This window comes from Lynx rufus, unplaced genomic scaffold, assembly GCF_022079265.1.
Source record: "Lynx rufus isolate CCGP_SWC_20201006 ecotype Redwood Valley unplaced genomic scaffold, mLynRuf1.p SCAF_31, whole genome shotgun sequence".
NCBI lineage: Eukaryota > Metazoa > Chordata > Mammalia > Carnivora > Felidae > Lynx > Lynx rufus.
The window spans coordinates 2059741-2075121 of NW_025814847.1; the positions used below are offsets into that span (position 1 = coordinate 2059741).

Below are 15381 nucleotides of genomic sequence, written 5' to 3' on the forward strand. Positions count from 1 at the left end.
ATGGAGAGCCCCAATCAAAGTGCCGCTCAGGAGTTCATCTTCTCTGCTTTCCCTTATTCCTGGGGAAGTTCTGTCACCTGTTTTATTCCACTGCTCTTCATTTACACCTTCATTGTCATTGGAAACCTTGTCATCATCACAGTGGTCCAGCTGAATGCTCCCCTCCACACACCCATGTACTTCTTCATCGGCACCCTTTCCTTTCTGGAGATCTGGTACACCACGGCGACCATTCCAAAGATGCTTGCCAGCCTGCTCGGTGAGAAGACCATTTCCTTAAATGGTTGCCTCCTGCAGATGTATTTCTTCCATTCCACTGGCATCAGCGAGGTTTGTCTCTTGACAGCTATGGCCTTTGACCGCTACCTGGCCATCTGCAGCCCTCTTCATTATCCCACTATCATGACCCCCAGGCTGTGTGCCCAATTGACTTTAGGTTGCTGTGTTTGTGGCTTTATCACACCCCTCCCTGAGATTGCCTGGATCTCGACACTGCCATTTTGTGGCTCTAATCGCCTGGAGCATATCTTCTGTGACTTCCTCCCCGTGCTACGCCTGGCCTGCACAGACACACAAGCCATCGTCATGATTCAGGTGGTGGATACTGTCCACGCAGTGGAGATTATCACAGCCGTAATGCTCATTTTCATGTCCTATGTTGGCATTGTGGCTGTAATTGTACGTATTCGGTCAGCTGAAGGCCGCCGCAAGGCCTTTTCCACGTGCGCCTCCCACATCACTGTCTTTTTGCTTTTCTTTGGCAGTGTGGCCCTCATGTACCTACGCTTCTCGGCCACCTACTCCTTATTCTGGGACACAGCCATTGCTCTGGCCTTTGCAGTCTTGTCCCCCTTCTTCAACCCCATAATCTACAGTCTGAGGAACAAAGAGATGAAGGAAGCTATAAAAAAACACTTGGGTCAAGCTAAAATCTTTTTTCATAAGACCGAGGATCTCAAGTAAGATCTAATTATTGGACGTCTACGTGGCCACTGGTGCCTTTTCACTCTCAGCTCTGTGATCTGTCCTTTCCCATCAGCTGTTTACCGAGACTGGTCTTACAGAGGTCACCAAGGAACAGAATTCCCTAATAACTGAATTCTTTTGCTCTGTACCCAACTTGACACATTTTTTTAGAGTACGTAATTTATTTATTTAAATTAAAGTTAGGTAGCACACAGTGTAGTATTGGTCTCAGGGATAGAACCCAGCGATTCATCTCTTACATACAACACCAATCTCATCTCGACAAGCGCCCTCCTTAACAAAGTCAGATAAAAACAAATATGTCAAGTGCATTGAGGAGGGCGCTTGACATATCTTTGGATCCGACTATGATAAGTAAGCTTTCTGCCACTCACTTTAGTCAAGATAAGTTGATTTGCTGGAAATGATCTGGGTAAACATTTAATTTTAGCATTGTCAAAGTATTTGTTTGTAAGATATGGTAATGGAAAAATTATCTTCATAAGACTAAGTTCTCTCCATGGTACTACCAATGGATATAGTTGAAAAATAACCCTAATTCCTAACTTGAATATTTATTATTGATAAATAGCCATATAGACATATTTCAGCAGGTCCTATTATGACTCCCCTGCTCCTTTTGTACCTTAGCAATGTTGTGCAAGGTGAGTTCCAGTCTGGGTCAATAATGAGTCAAGGCCATTTTCGTGTGCTTGCGGCCAGCTGTAATGTGTGAAGCTAGTGGAGACCATTGTGGTCAATGGTAAATCAACTTCACGTACATTGGTGACCATGAGAAACTAGGAGAATGGGCAGGCCTCTGTAGAACTGACAGGGGATGAGACCCAAAAAAGTAGTTGGCTGCAGTTGTGTGGTGGTTCAAGACGATGACAAAGAATCTTAGAGCAAGAAGATCACTAAATAATACTTTAAAAGCAAAAACAAAACGAAACAAAACAAACAAAACTTGGCCTTCAAAAAAGTGAAGAAATATAACTAATCTATGCATTAATGAATCAGTATTTTTTTCATAGTAAATTGAAAAAACTTAATCTTTGTTTTCAATGTCATAAAGGGTATTGTATTAATTAAGCAACATCGATAAATACTTATTGAATGGATAAACCAGTATGGCCATGCTAAATGATCCAGCCCACCGATCGCTGGTATTGAGAAACTCTTCCCTTTTCAATCCCTTTTCCCCTGGCTTTGAGGATGGTGGGCTCTTCTTGTCCTCCTTTGTTTGAGGGCTCTGTCTTTCTGACTTTTCTTACACGTTTCATAAAGGGTGATTTTCTCCAAGGCTCACCCCTCAGTTAGAATGTGATGAAGTGCTGCTTGGGTGGCCCAGTTGGTTAAGCGCCTAACTCTTGGTTTCAGCTCAAGTCATGACCTCACGGTTCATGAGTTCGAGCCTCGTGTCGGGCTCTGTGGACAGGAGAAAGGGGAAAGGGCTTCTGAGAAAAGGCTAATACTATCTCATAAAGAGCTCAGACGGAGAAGAAAAGGGAAATGAGAGAAAAGCAAAAGCCATAGGTTGTCTTTGACAAGGGAAAGTCTTGACAAGGGAAGTCTTCAGGGAATATTTGGCATGTCTTGACATGAGATGTCTTGACAAGGGAAGTCTTCAGGGAATATTTGGCATAAAAAAATGAGGGAAAAGAGAAAAAGGGAGATCATTAGCGTTGCTGGGTTCAAGTAATGTATCTCTGTCTCACGTTCTTCCGAGAAATCAGGAATGGAATTACTTCACTGACTGACCGACTACTTACTTTAACTGAATTTTCCCAAGTACAATATTGTTTGTTAGAGAATTGATCCACATAAATCTCCAGCATGGGAAAGGGTTACACGATTTTCTTATCTGTTTTTTCCACTTTCCAATTTTATATTATATAAACCTTTCCTAGATATTATCGATGTCCCTAAATATTAATATAGCCTAAAGCTCTCTCACTTACATCCATACTTTTCCACCCCCAAGCTGCTCTCCAAAGTGAGGCTAAGTTATTTCTTAAAACTTAGATCTGACCACTTCATTACTTTGTTTGAAATCCTGTGATTAGACCCACCCTACTCCAGATTGTGAGTGGAATTTTACTAAGTAATGTGTGTGTGTGTGTGTGTGTGTGTGTGTGTGTGTGTGTGTGTTGAATAAAGAAAATTCCAAGAGGAGGGAAAAATAAAAGCAAAAGAAACAGGAAAAGAAGGCTCATGGGGTGTGTTGACATTCATGTGTTACTTTGTAACACTGCTCTTAGTAAATCTTGGGGTCAAGTGGCTTCTGACTTGGTCAGCACAGGAACAGCCAGCTTATTCTTGTTAATTTTAAATATATTTCTTTTCCCAACAAGTGCGCTGCATTTATTAACCTTACTTTCACTTCTAATAATAAAATAACATTTTATATCTTCACGGCTGTAATTATATTAATAATAACAATATTATATTAATAATAACAATAATACAATTTTCTACTTATTGGGCGTGCATTATATACAAGACATTGTAATAAATGTCTCCTGTATATATGTCACTTGATAACAATCCTAAGCGATGGGTATTACTATCATTCTTAGTATATAAGTAAGAAAACTGTGGCTCATAGGGTTTAAGTGATTTGTCTAAGGACACACATTTAGTAAGAGACTGGACTGTGATTTGCACCCCGTTCTATTATTTCAAAGCCTTGCTCTAGGGGTGCCTGGGTGGCTCAGTTGGTTAAGCCTCTGACTTCAGCTCAGGTCATGATCTCCCAGTTCATGAGTTCGAGCCCCACATCAGGCTCTGTGCTGACAGCTCGGAGCCCGGAACCTGCTTCAGATTCTGTGTCTCCCTCTCTCTCTGTCCCTCACCCGCTCACACTCTGTCTCTCTCTGTCTCTCAAACATAAATAAACATTAAAAAAATTTTGTTAAAGCCTTGCTCTTAACCACCATGTTATATTCCTAATATTGCATCGATGGTCCTGAGAAAACAGTGACATGCGGAGGACTCGCTTCTCAGAAGCTACTCAGCAGAGACCATCCCTGAGGTTCCCGTAGGTGCTATTGAAATACTTCACCTATTTCTTCAAGAAACGTCTAAAAATTATCTACCATATGCAGGGGAGAGTGATGTGTGTTGGAATAATGCCGGGACGAGGCACATTCTCTGATGTCCGGAAGCTCACGGTCCGGGATCCGAGTTGAACAAATCCAAGGAGCTGAAATATTTACTTTGCTTTTCCTCATCCAGTAAGCAACCATTAAACTTCGTCCACATTAAAAAAAAAATCAGCATGCATAGGGTTAGCAAGGGTCTTCCGTAAGTGGTGGGACAGCATAGATTACTGTTATTAATTTACTGTTATTAATTATTACTGTAATTAATAAATTACTGTTATTAAAATATGGAGGTGGCTTCACATTTGTTCTCATCGTTTGCACGGTGGAGTTCAGCTGTGGGACCACTCCTTAATCACAAAACAAGGTAAGAATAAAAACCCGTTTGTATTCAGGAGGATATTATTAAGGTGCCGGAGAATAGAACACAGGATGCTAATTCTCAGTAACTTTGTACTATTAGTCGCTACTGCAAATCTAACGACTTGCATCGTTTTGATACTTAACTTCTGCCTGCTCAGCCCGTGCACCTTTGACCCTGTGCTGTGTCATTCTTGGAAAGCTGCTACAAGAAATCAGAGATGTTGTCCACACTGAAGAACAACAGAAACTGCTACAACCGATGATGAAAAAGAACCACACAGAGTTAGGGAAGGTCATCAAGAGGACGGGACCCATGAGCTGGATCCCGGGGATGGGAGGTCCAAACCCCCTCCCCTGTCCTTGGAATGTGGGTTCCGTTGGCCCTTCCCCCTCTTGGAGGCCGGCCAAGGACCCAGATGCTCACAGCTGCTGGCCAGTATATGCAGCTGAACCCTGTTAATGCCTCACTATAAACTGTTAAGACCCTGGCGAGTGGGTACAGGAACCTGTAGCCGCCCAAGACAAGCCCAGTATGTAAGTTCCCTTTGCTTATTATACCCGCCACCTACGGACCTGGAGTGGCCCACCTCTTTCTGGGTCTCTCCTTGTCCTCCAAATATGGGGACTGGTCTCAGATTACACCTGCAGAACTCCCTGCAGTGGGGTGGGGGCTTGCAAACCAACACAGAGATGCTGTCGACTTTATCCTGAAAAGGTACTTGTCCTCCAACACTTGGAATCTCGGAAGAGGCTGCACTGAGCACGAAGGCCACCTGTCACCTCCCCCATCCTGGGCTGCCCCCAAAGTTTCAAACCGTGGCTGCTACTTCTGGGAATTGATCATACATAATTGCTAACCAACCTACCACCTTGTGGCCGGAGTTGAATGTTGGGATCGAATCTGAAGTATCTCCTGGGGCTTTGCTCCCATCTCGAGTCAGTGCTGGGGGCAAAGGGGAGGGCTCCACTTAGAGGGGACCTGCGTGCCTCCCTGCAGTGACCCTGCATCCACATTGCGAGGGTGAGCCACGAGCCCTCCTCCTGCTTCCCACCTCATCAGTGTGCTTATTAGAGTTTACTATGTTTATTATATATAATTACATACTGAAAAACCCTCATAAGTAATTCAGCATGTAATTTGAAGGTAATTATGTTCACTGTTAATGTTGTCCCGCATTTTTTTTAATTAAAAAAAAATTTTTTTAATGTTTACTTATTGAGACACAGACAGAGACAGAGCGTGAGCAGGGGAGGGGCAGAGAGAGAGGGACACACAGAAACAGAAGCAGGCTCCAGGCTCCGAGCTGGAAGCCCAGAGCCCCATGCGGGGCTTGAACTCACAAACAGTGAGATCATGACCTGAGCTGAAGTCGGACGCTCAACCGACTGAGTCACCCAGAAGCCCCCCTCATTTTTTTTTTTAATCTCAGACATCTCATCTGCATGGATTTACTGAACAATTCATTACTGACCAGTTCTTACACATGAGGCATTGATAGTTTCTGAACAAAAGAGTTTCCACTGAAGCCCTGGGGAGAGGCCTGTAAAGGCACGATAAAAAGAAGTAATAACAAAATTCATAGAATCATAGCAGAAGTAGTAACTAGGCGGGGTGCCTGGGTGGCTCAGTCGACTGAGCGTCTGACTTCGGCTCAGGTCATGACCTCACAGTCCATGAGTTCGAGCCCCGCTTCGGGCTCTGTGCTGACAGCTCAGAGCCTGGAGCCTGCTTCCGATTTTGTGTCTCCCTCTTTCTCTCTCTGCACCTCCCCAGCTCGTGCTCTGTCTCCCTCTGTCTCTCAAAAATAATAAACAAAAACGTTAAAAAAAAAGGAAATAGAAACTATGCTTGCAGAATCAAGAAAAACTTCAAAGAGAAATCCTGTTTCTTCTGAGACGTGCAGAACCTTTACTGTTTCTTTATGTCTGTTTATTTACCTTTAGATCTCCATCCACATTCAATTTAGGAAAAGTTCTTGACACAAACCAAGGACAGACAAGGGACTGCTTTTAAGGAATACCTTGCTCTATCTCATCCCCAATAATGGTGGCATAGAACTTTCTCTGGGAGGAATGGAAGCTGCTTTCTAGGCAGTGTCCTCTCTTATTCCAAGTAAAACCAAGAGCTGACACACCCTGAATGTATTTGGGGTAAATGTCTTTTAAACATTGGTTCCGATTGAACTTTTGACACTTAGATAAAGTTATCTTTACTTATTCATTCATTCATTCTTTCTTTCTTTTAGAAAAGATTTATCAAGTGTCTATTGTCTATTAAATAAGGATTATTTCTTGCACCTCGAAGGTAGATATTTATCGCATGTCTTACCAGGGTGTGTCCTCTGGGTGGGAACATATGGGCAGTTCAAGAAATCAGAGCACCGCTTTTCTTTTGGAGTCTCTGGCTATCATCGCCTTTCTCTGAATGCCCCAGGTGGCTGACTCTCGCCTCCGTTCACATGACACTGGCAATGAGGAGGTTCATCTCTGGACCAGATTTTGGAAAGACCATAAAGCGGTACTAAGTTTTCTCCAAAGTCACCTCAAAAGTAGCTCTGACATTCTTTTCACTGAAATTCCTCTGAACCCTTCGACGCCAACTGATCAGAGTGCCGCATTATCTTTTAATTTGTTTCAGAAACGGGGAAGAGAGGCCATAATGGAAAACTTTGACGTAGACATGAAACTTCCCTTTCAGTGACCGATTTACAAACGTCCCCGTTCAAGTGGCTTATATGTGCAATTACGAACTATGCTTACGTCTTTTTGTAGAAAATCCAGCGTTACTGACATCACTTTGCTGTAGCACATGTATTTTGCATGCAGACAGCTCTCAGTGCAGGACCGTTAGCACAATCTTACACACGCAGTGTGAAAGTGCGGCCTCTGGTTTGTAAACTCCTCGAGAGCAGGCATCTTGCTTCGGTCACCTCTATGTTCCCTCTGCCTGTTAGAACTCTGTGTCCATGAAAAGGCTCAATAATAGTTTGCTGAAAGTGTAAAGGGTTTTTTTTTTTTATTTCTTTAAATGTTTATTCATTTTTGAGGGGAGGGGGCAGAGAGACAGAGGGAGACACCGAATCCGAAGCAGATTCCAGGCTCTGAGCTGTCAGCACAGAGCCCGACGCGGGGCTCGAACCCATGAACTGTGAGATCGTGACCTGAGCCGGTCAGATGCTTAACTGACGGGGCCACCCAGGCACCCCTGAAAGTGTAAAGTTTTAGAAGAGAGATAGTCTATGCTTCTTGACAAATTAGACGTTATAAAAAAGTTAAGGTATAGAAAAAACTCAGACGGTTCCCACACTCTCCAGGGTACGGCAGGGGCGGGCAAGTAATGGGTAAAGGCAAGGTATGTGATATATACACATGCAGCAGTTTTTAAAGAATGAAATGAAGCCATGTCACAGATAGTCCACTAAAATTTCTATGACTGGCATATATTTAGATGCTAAATAGAACTTTCACTGATATCATGGGGGCTCTAGTCCGTTAAATATAAGAACTAAACTTCATAGTTTAATCAGGGCTGTGAAGGAAATAATATGTTCAGTCTTGGCACTTGGCTCCTACTTCCCTTTATTTTAATGAGAAATAATATTTTTTAGTTGAGCTCTTCTTTGCCCCGAGTGGGGCCATGACACTGAACCTGCTATCTTTACAAGGTTTATGAGGACTTAGGTTTATACAGTTTCCTTTAGTGCTGCTGTACTCAAAGAAAATTATTAGTGGCTGGGAACATCAACCAGCTTTATGCAAGACTTTTAAATGATGCATCGCAAATCATCCTTGAAAAGATAAGCCCTTAGCTTTATGAGGGATTATCCCACAGCCGATCCCTGCCCTTTATATTCTGATTTTCAGAATTAATGATTCAGAATAAAATGTATGACCTGTAACTGAAACATAAAGTGAGTCATATAACAACACCCTGAAACAGGTAGGTTAGTCATGACTGTCCCCATTATATACTTAACAAAATTTAAGCGAATTTCCTATGCTCATCAGGTTATTAAGTGGAAGAATCAAGCTTTCAAGTTAGATGTTTCAGTTTGAGATCCAAGGGTTTTGCCATTATCCCAAAGTTTCCTTCCTGCCTCAATCACATGGTTCATTGCAGAAAGCGCATGTCATGGGTTTTATTTTTCCTTATTCCTTGCAGGGATACCAAGTAAAAAATAATAATAATAAAATACACAAGGGAGGGCGAGAGAAGACTGTAGTAGGGGGGGAAAGAATTATATTTCTTTTATTGTAGGATTGCAAACTTGGATAATATATATCCCAAATAACTTTAGAGGATAGGCAGTGATAACAATTAGCGTGGGGACAGTTAACTGCAAAGAGATCGTTTTATGTTTTTAAATTATACTATCTAATATTCTAACCCCTAGAAGAGACAAAAAAAAAAAAGTAGAGACGTTTTAAAATGAGAACTAATTCTGGAAAAACAAAAAAAAATAATAAAAATGTTTAAAAAATAAACTAATAATGACCTTTATCCCATGGAAGAAAAGGTTACACTAAAAGTAACATAGTTTTCCTTGTTGGTAGATGAGCTGAGAAAGTGGGACTCCAGAAAATCCACAGTCAACACGATAGGGGTGTTCGTGCTGCGGCTTGGGGCTGCTTCAGACTTTGGGGCGTGGAGCACCTCTGGGAGTTCAGGGCCCAGGAAAAGATCTGATAGCCAAAGGGGGCCCCGGGGAAGCTGGGCAGGGCTGATTAACCGCCGTGTGGAGTATAGATCTGCCCAGAGCCGATACCCACGACCCATGCAAGGGCCCTGCCAATCACCCCCGCCCTTGTACCACTGAACGTGAGACTCGTCTCTGATGAAGCTGTTGGGGACACCCTCCGCCTTCATCTGCAGCCGCTCAGCCCTCGCTCACATACAGAGCAACACGCGATTTTAAAGACAGTACACGATTCTAAACCTCCACTGTATTCGCGTTCTTTACCTGAGTGTCTGGAATCAGAGTCTGTCTATCATCAGAGCCGATGAGCATTCTTGGAAAACTATGAAAGTGGCAAGAGGGCTCAGGGCTCCAAGGGTGAAGCCACCAGGATCTGAGATATTCTTGTCATGACTCTCCATCCATCCCAAGGGCACCCAACAAGGGTGGCGCTCTGGGACAGCAGTGGCTCCGTCAACCTGGAGGGCCTGAGAAGATGGGCTGGGGAGGGACGTAGCTGGTAGCTGCCACACGGGCAGCCAGACTGCTGACAGAGAAGCTTGCACCAGGAGCCCTCCTGGATGCCATGGTGGAAAAGTCACACAACGCTGGGTTTTGATGCATAAAACTTCTTTCCTGACCCTTGTGCGTTTGCACATCTCTACCTGCTCTCAAGGCTATTGTTCTCACCCACTTTTATTTCATTATTTCATGGTGACCAGTCGTGCTGATGGGGCCCTGTTGTTTCCTTGGTCCCAAGGTTTTCACGTGGTTGTCGCCGGGAAGATTCTGGAATGGGACAACCAGCAATGTTGATGGATTAAGAGGAGCTTGGCTAGAACAGATGGAGGGCAGGGTGGCATAACGGTGTTCCTCATGGGGACTTGACTCTTTGTTTACACGCACCCAAACTGAAAGCCATGGGATGGGATCCCTCTCAGACACCACCTCTGTTCTCATATAAAAATGGGGATGATAATCCCTGCTTCCCAGAATCCTCTAAAGATTGGAAGTCAATGTGAATTGATCATGCCAACATATAAATTATATGTACCTGAAGATAGGATAATTGATGGTGGTCCTTACATCTTAGATAAAAGTTTTTAAACGTCCTGTCCACCTCAACTCCAGTCACAGGTTCCTTGGTGCATGTGATATAACACATCCACTAAGATTTGTGTTGCTGCGTTGAATACCCTGTTTGATTTGAATAGAATGAAACTGTACGGAAAAGAAGAGAATTTGAAGCTCTCTCAGTTGTTTTGGGTGAAGAAGAGGGAAGAGGGAAATCAGAGGTATAGAACCTTGTTCTACCTTAATAGACTATGAACGCTTGGTTATTCAAGGTGGATCCAACCTGGAATGAAGTGTGGGTCACATACTTGGCTTGGGCAGTCCCCTGCTTTGTAGGAGGATCTGAAACCATCCCGGTATTTTCTCTTTGTTTGATTCATTTTTGTAACGTGGCCAAAAAGGACTATGCCTTTGGAGAACTGTTTCTGCTTCCTTTACACTCCATTAAAAACAATTCATAAAACAGGATGACTTTTATCCCACATTTTAGAACTCTGTCCCATTCTCAGATATTTTATTCATTTGTCAAATGAGGTATGCTCATTTTTGCTTCATGAAATACGAATCAACACACACATATCTTCCTTCCTCCATCCCTTCGATTTAAATGGTTAAGGGAACGGCTGAATGAGATTTTTAAAAACCCAGCCTGGAAGACCAGGAATGCAATTTTCTTCCTATTTTCACAAAGGCTCTACGGCAAGAATTAGCATATCTTACTGATTTCAGGGCTGTTAAAAATCTGCTTCTGTGTTTTCATGAAGTGGTTGAGTTGTATTTCCTAGAGATGGGTTGGAACAAGAACCTATGTGTGCCCCCAAGTTCTTTTAATTCTGCAGAGTCCAGAGAGCGGATGACCCAGAATTCCTTCATGATTTGCCATTCGCAGACATAGCATCTAAGACGAGTCAAAGAAACAACACAGAATTATAACACGGCTTCTTTATCTTACGTCTATCTGTAATGGCTTTTGCTTTCTAACTTTTCATTTAAAGAAAAAACCTTCCTTTTATTTCCTATGAAATAGGAAATAGTTCCTCCTGAGAAACTTTTAGAGCTACATACAGTCTCTGAACCGCTGAGTCACCCAGCGACTGCCCAAGTTAACAGCTGCCTCTGCTGAACGTGTCTCCTGCCTTCTGAAGATAACAGAGACTCTAGCTGGCGGGAGTCTGGGCCCAGGGCTTTTCTTTTCTTTCTTTTTTTTTCTTTTTGACTCTTCCACGTGTGTACCATTTCTTTCATTTTTATCGGAAGAAGACTAAACAATTCCATGTGAATTCTCTCTCTCTCTCTATTCCTCTCTCTTCTGGAAACATCTTGTCTTGCCAGGTTCTTGACCTTTACGAAAAGTGAAACGCTTTCCAAAGGAAACCGTGAGTATGGAATTCTTTATGGCACAGTTTGTCATTGATATAATGAGGAAAGCAGTCTCGTTTGACCTTTCTGTACCGTCTTGGACAGAATCTGTAAGCATTGTTTCTTGGCTTTTAAGAAGTAGAGAAGATTGATTTTGACTCTCTTCTTGTGAGTATCCCGTTTTAAACCACGGCCTTAAGCTTGTGGCTTTATAGCATGAAAATCTAGCAATGACCCATTTACACGGGTCCGTATATAGAACAAGTAGAGAACTTGGAGGAAAATAGTACACAAGAAAGATCTGGGTCTGTAGAGAATGAGTTGATTCTGTAGCCCAAGTAGTAAAAGCGATATACAGAGTAGCAATTATATTTCAGAGGAAGATTAAAATTTGAACTTGATATTCAGTGTCCTGGCGGAGGTAAGCTAGGGGAAACTGTGCCCACATCCAGATGAATGAAGGTAATCCTCTGGAGATTTTTCAAGTTATTGCCCTAAACAGGTTGGTGCCACTTATGGTGTTTAACAGTATAACCTTTTATGTTGTGGAAGCCAATTACTGAGATGCTAATAATTTGAAATGTATGATAATTGGATAAAAGATGTGCTGAACTTTTTGTTTGTAGTGTTTGTAAATATAAAGCAAATAAAAAAGTGGAGAAGATTAATTTTGACTTAATTTGTATACAGAATGTATATATTATATATCCTAATTAATTTATATATATATATATTTATATTTATATATATATCTTAATTTATAGAATGTAATAGATGTTGGCACACATTTATGTGAAAAGTTGGAAGAATGTCTTGAGTGCTAAAGAATTATTAGCCAAAAGGGTAGCTAGATAAGGTTGAAATTATGTAGATACACTGGACCCCTAATAACAACAGGCTTCAAGACATCTGAATCTAAGTCCCACATGAGTAAAGGCCTTGGTACATACAAAAGGGACATCATAGAGATTTGAGCACCAGTAAGAGAAGATTTTTAACTTTCAGGCTATGGAGACTAGTGGCCCAAAGGTGCTGGAAACTGCGGAGGCGATCCAGGAGAGACGTCGGGAGGTGCTGACTCGGTACCAGAGGTTCAAGGAGCTGGTTGCGGAGAGGGGTCAGAAGCTCGAAGAGTCCTATCATTACCAGGTTTTCAGACGGGATGCAGATGACCTAGAGAAGTGGGTCTTAGAGAAACTCAAGATTGCAGATGATAAGAGCTACGAAGATCTAACTAACATACAGGTACTCAGTTGTTTGACTTCCCCAGAGCAGACCCTGAGATCTCCAGGGAGGGTAACATTCTTGTAATGTAAGTGCCTAGTTAGTTAACTGTCAGGCGATAATGTCACAGAAAGATCAGACTACCCATTAGGGACCATAATTCTATTTCTAAATGGCCCGTGTCTTTCACTTCTCAAGCCTCAGTGCCTTATTTACAAGCGAAACTCGCTCTATGAATGTATTCTTTTTTTTAAGTTCATTTATTTATTTTTGAGAGAGAGACAGAGAGAGAGAGAATGGGAGGGTCAGAGACAGAGGGAGAGAGAGAGAATCCCAAGCGGGCTCTGCCCTGTCAGCTCAGAGCCCAATGTAGGGCTCGAACTCACAAACCATGAGATCATGACCTGAGCTGAAACCAGGAGTTGGGCACTTAACTGATGAGCCACCCAGGCGCCCCTCTATGAATGTATTCTGAATCTGAAATTAAGCCATGAGCAAAACAGTGACTGAGAGTTCAAAGAATTTATGACACACTCTGTGATTTTAATATTTTGAGGTGAAGAAACATCAGTGCCTCAGAATCAGTTGCCCTCCACCCTGCTCAGAAGGATAGGAGCAGAGTGGAATTTTTCCTGGGTTTCTCCCAAGGGGCTATCCATGCCCTTCATAAGTCCACTTGACAGGTGTCAGGAGGAGAGCTTTGGTGGAAGCTCCTCTCCTCCTTGTCCTACAGCATGTGACAGAGTCACGACCAGGAGAAAAGGTAACCTACCTAAAAAGGGTACTTGAGGGGCACCTGGGTGGCGCAGTCGGTTAAGCATCCGACTTCAGCCAGGTCACGATCTCACGGTCCGGGAGTTCGAGCCCCGCGTCGGGCTCTGGGCTGATGGCTCAGAGCCTGGAGCCTGTTTCCCATTCTGTGTCTCCCTCTCTCTCTGCCCCTCCCCCGTTCATGCTCTGTCTCTCTCTGTCCCAAAAATAAAAATAAACGTTGAAAAAAAAAAAAGGGTACTTGATGTTGGAGAGGAAGCACTGGGTCAAGAACAAAGTGATATGGATTAAGTGCATCCATTTATATAGGCCAATAACAGCATAATCTGAGAAGCAAAAACATCTCAATCACAAAAAAGCCATTATTGTAATAATCACTTTCCTCATTGCGTTCAACTTTCCATAGCACTTACTTCCTCTTTTCTGAAGAGGAACAAATGTGGGGCATCTTCTCATCCCCACCGATGGCGATGGAGGGTATTTACTGGAAACTCCCCAAAGGCGATGGGAACAGGACAAAACATTTCTCTGTGGCCCTTGACTTTGAGCCTGGGGGGGCCAGGAGTGACCATTTCTTGTAAGATGTGACTCCTCCAGCCCTGAGCACGGGTTACCACTTAATCTAGGTTGTGAAGCAAGTAGTTCCACCCGAAAGTAAAAAAAGGAACAGAAGAACATTTTTAGGACCCAGGGACGCTAGGCTTCATTAGCCATGTCCTCTGATTTCTTTTTTTTTTTTAAGTATACCCATACTTTGTTTTATTTTTACTTTTAAAGTTTTAATTCACTTTTTATTTTTTACAAGTTTTTATTTTGTTTTATTTATTTTTTTAAATATGAAATTTACCGCCAAATTGGTTTCCAGACAACACCCAGTGCTCATCCCCGCAGGTGCCCTCCTCCATGCCCCTCACCCACTTTCCCCTCCCCCCACCCCCCCATCAACCTCCAGTTTATTCTCAGGTTTCAAGAGTCTCTTACGGTTTGCCTCCTTCTGTCTCCGTAACCTTGTCCTCTGATTCCTAAACTTCAGGGCAAGTATCGGAAGCATGAATCTTTGGAAGCAGAAGTGCAAGCAAAGTCCAGGGTCATTCCTGAGCTGGAAGAGATCAGGGAAACCCGGTTTGCCGAGGGGCATTTTGCCCATGAGGACACCAAGGTAACTATACGACATGACTCTGGAAGAGACGAGTCCAACTTTTTATTACGTTATCAGAGTTTTCATTGATTATGCCAGGTATGCAGCTAGATGCAGCTGGCTTGGAACCGGGGTTCCTGCCTCTGATCTTCTAGTGGGGTGGAGCAGGAAAAACGACGGGACGTCCTCCTGTTCCTGGGGTGGGAAAAGAGCTATGACACGAAAGCTATCCTGGGGTAGCATCACGCTCCTCCTTGAGCACCGCAGGATAACTTCGCTGAAGATCAAGTCCTTTTCAACCCAGTTCCACGTGTCCCAGATGACTTGGCCTTCCCAAATGTCACTTCATTTTTTTTTCATTTTTTTTTAATTTTTCTTTTTTTACAGAGACAGGGTGTGAGTGGGGGAGGGACAAAGGGACAGAGAGAGAATCCCAAGCAGGCTCCATGCTCGTTGTGGAGCCCGATGCGGGGCTGGATCCCATGACCCTGGGATCATGACCTGAGCCAAAATCAAGAGTCAGACGTTCAACCAACTGAGCCACCTGGGGGCCCCTCCCAAATGTCATTTCTGATTATTTCTTCTGACCTCAGGGTCCATGTTCCTTAGACTCTTCAAACAAGGGATGTTCTGCCATTTGAATCTTCTCTGAAATACCTGTCTGTCTGTGATGCCTCCTTCTCTTCACAGCCCACATGCTGTGACT

The 15381-nt window shown here is 43.1% G+C and overlaps 2 protein-coding genes across 2 annotated transcripts in view; both read left to right on the forward strand.

Annotated features, from left to right (window-relative positions):
• Positions 1-963, forward strand: LOC124521904 (olfactory receptor 6K2-like). Its single transcript, XM_047093085.1, has one exon. It carries the CDS (start codon positions 1-3, stop codon positions 961-963), a length of 963 nt encoding a protein of 320 aa, XP_046949041.1.
• Positions 964-11337: 10374 nt separating this feature from the next.
• Positions 11338-15381, forward strand: part of SPTA1 (spectrin alpha, erythrocytic 1) — a 70236-nt gene continuing 66192 nt past the window's right edge. The window contains exons 1-3 of the mRNA XM_047092890.1: positions 11338-11559; positions 12548-12787; positions 14571-14696. Of these exons, the coding sequence (XP_046948846.1) occupies positions 12551-12787; positions 14571-14696 (363 nt within the window). The 5' untranslated portion in view covers positions 11338-11559; positions 12548-12550. The remainder of the gene's footprint in view (positions 11560-12547; positions 12788-14570; positions 14697-15381) is intronic.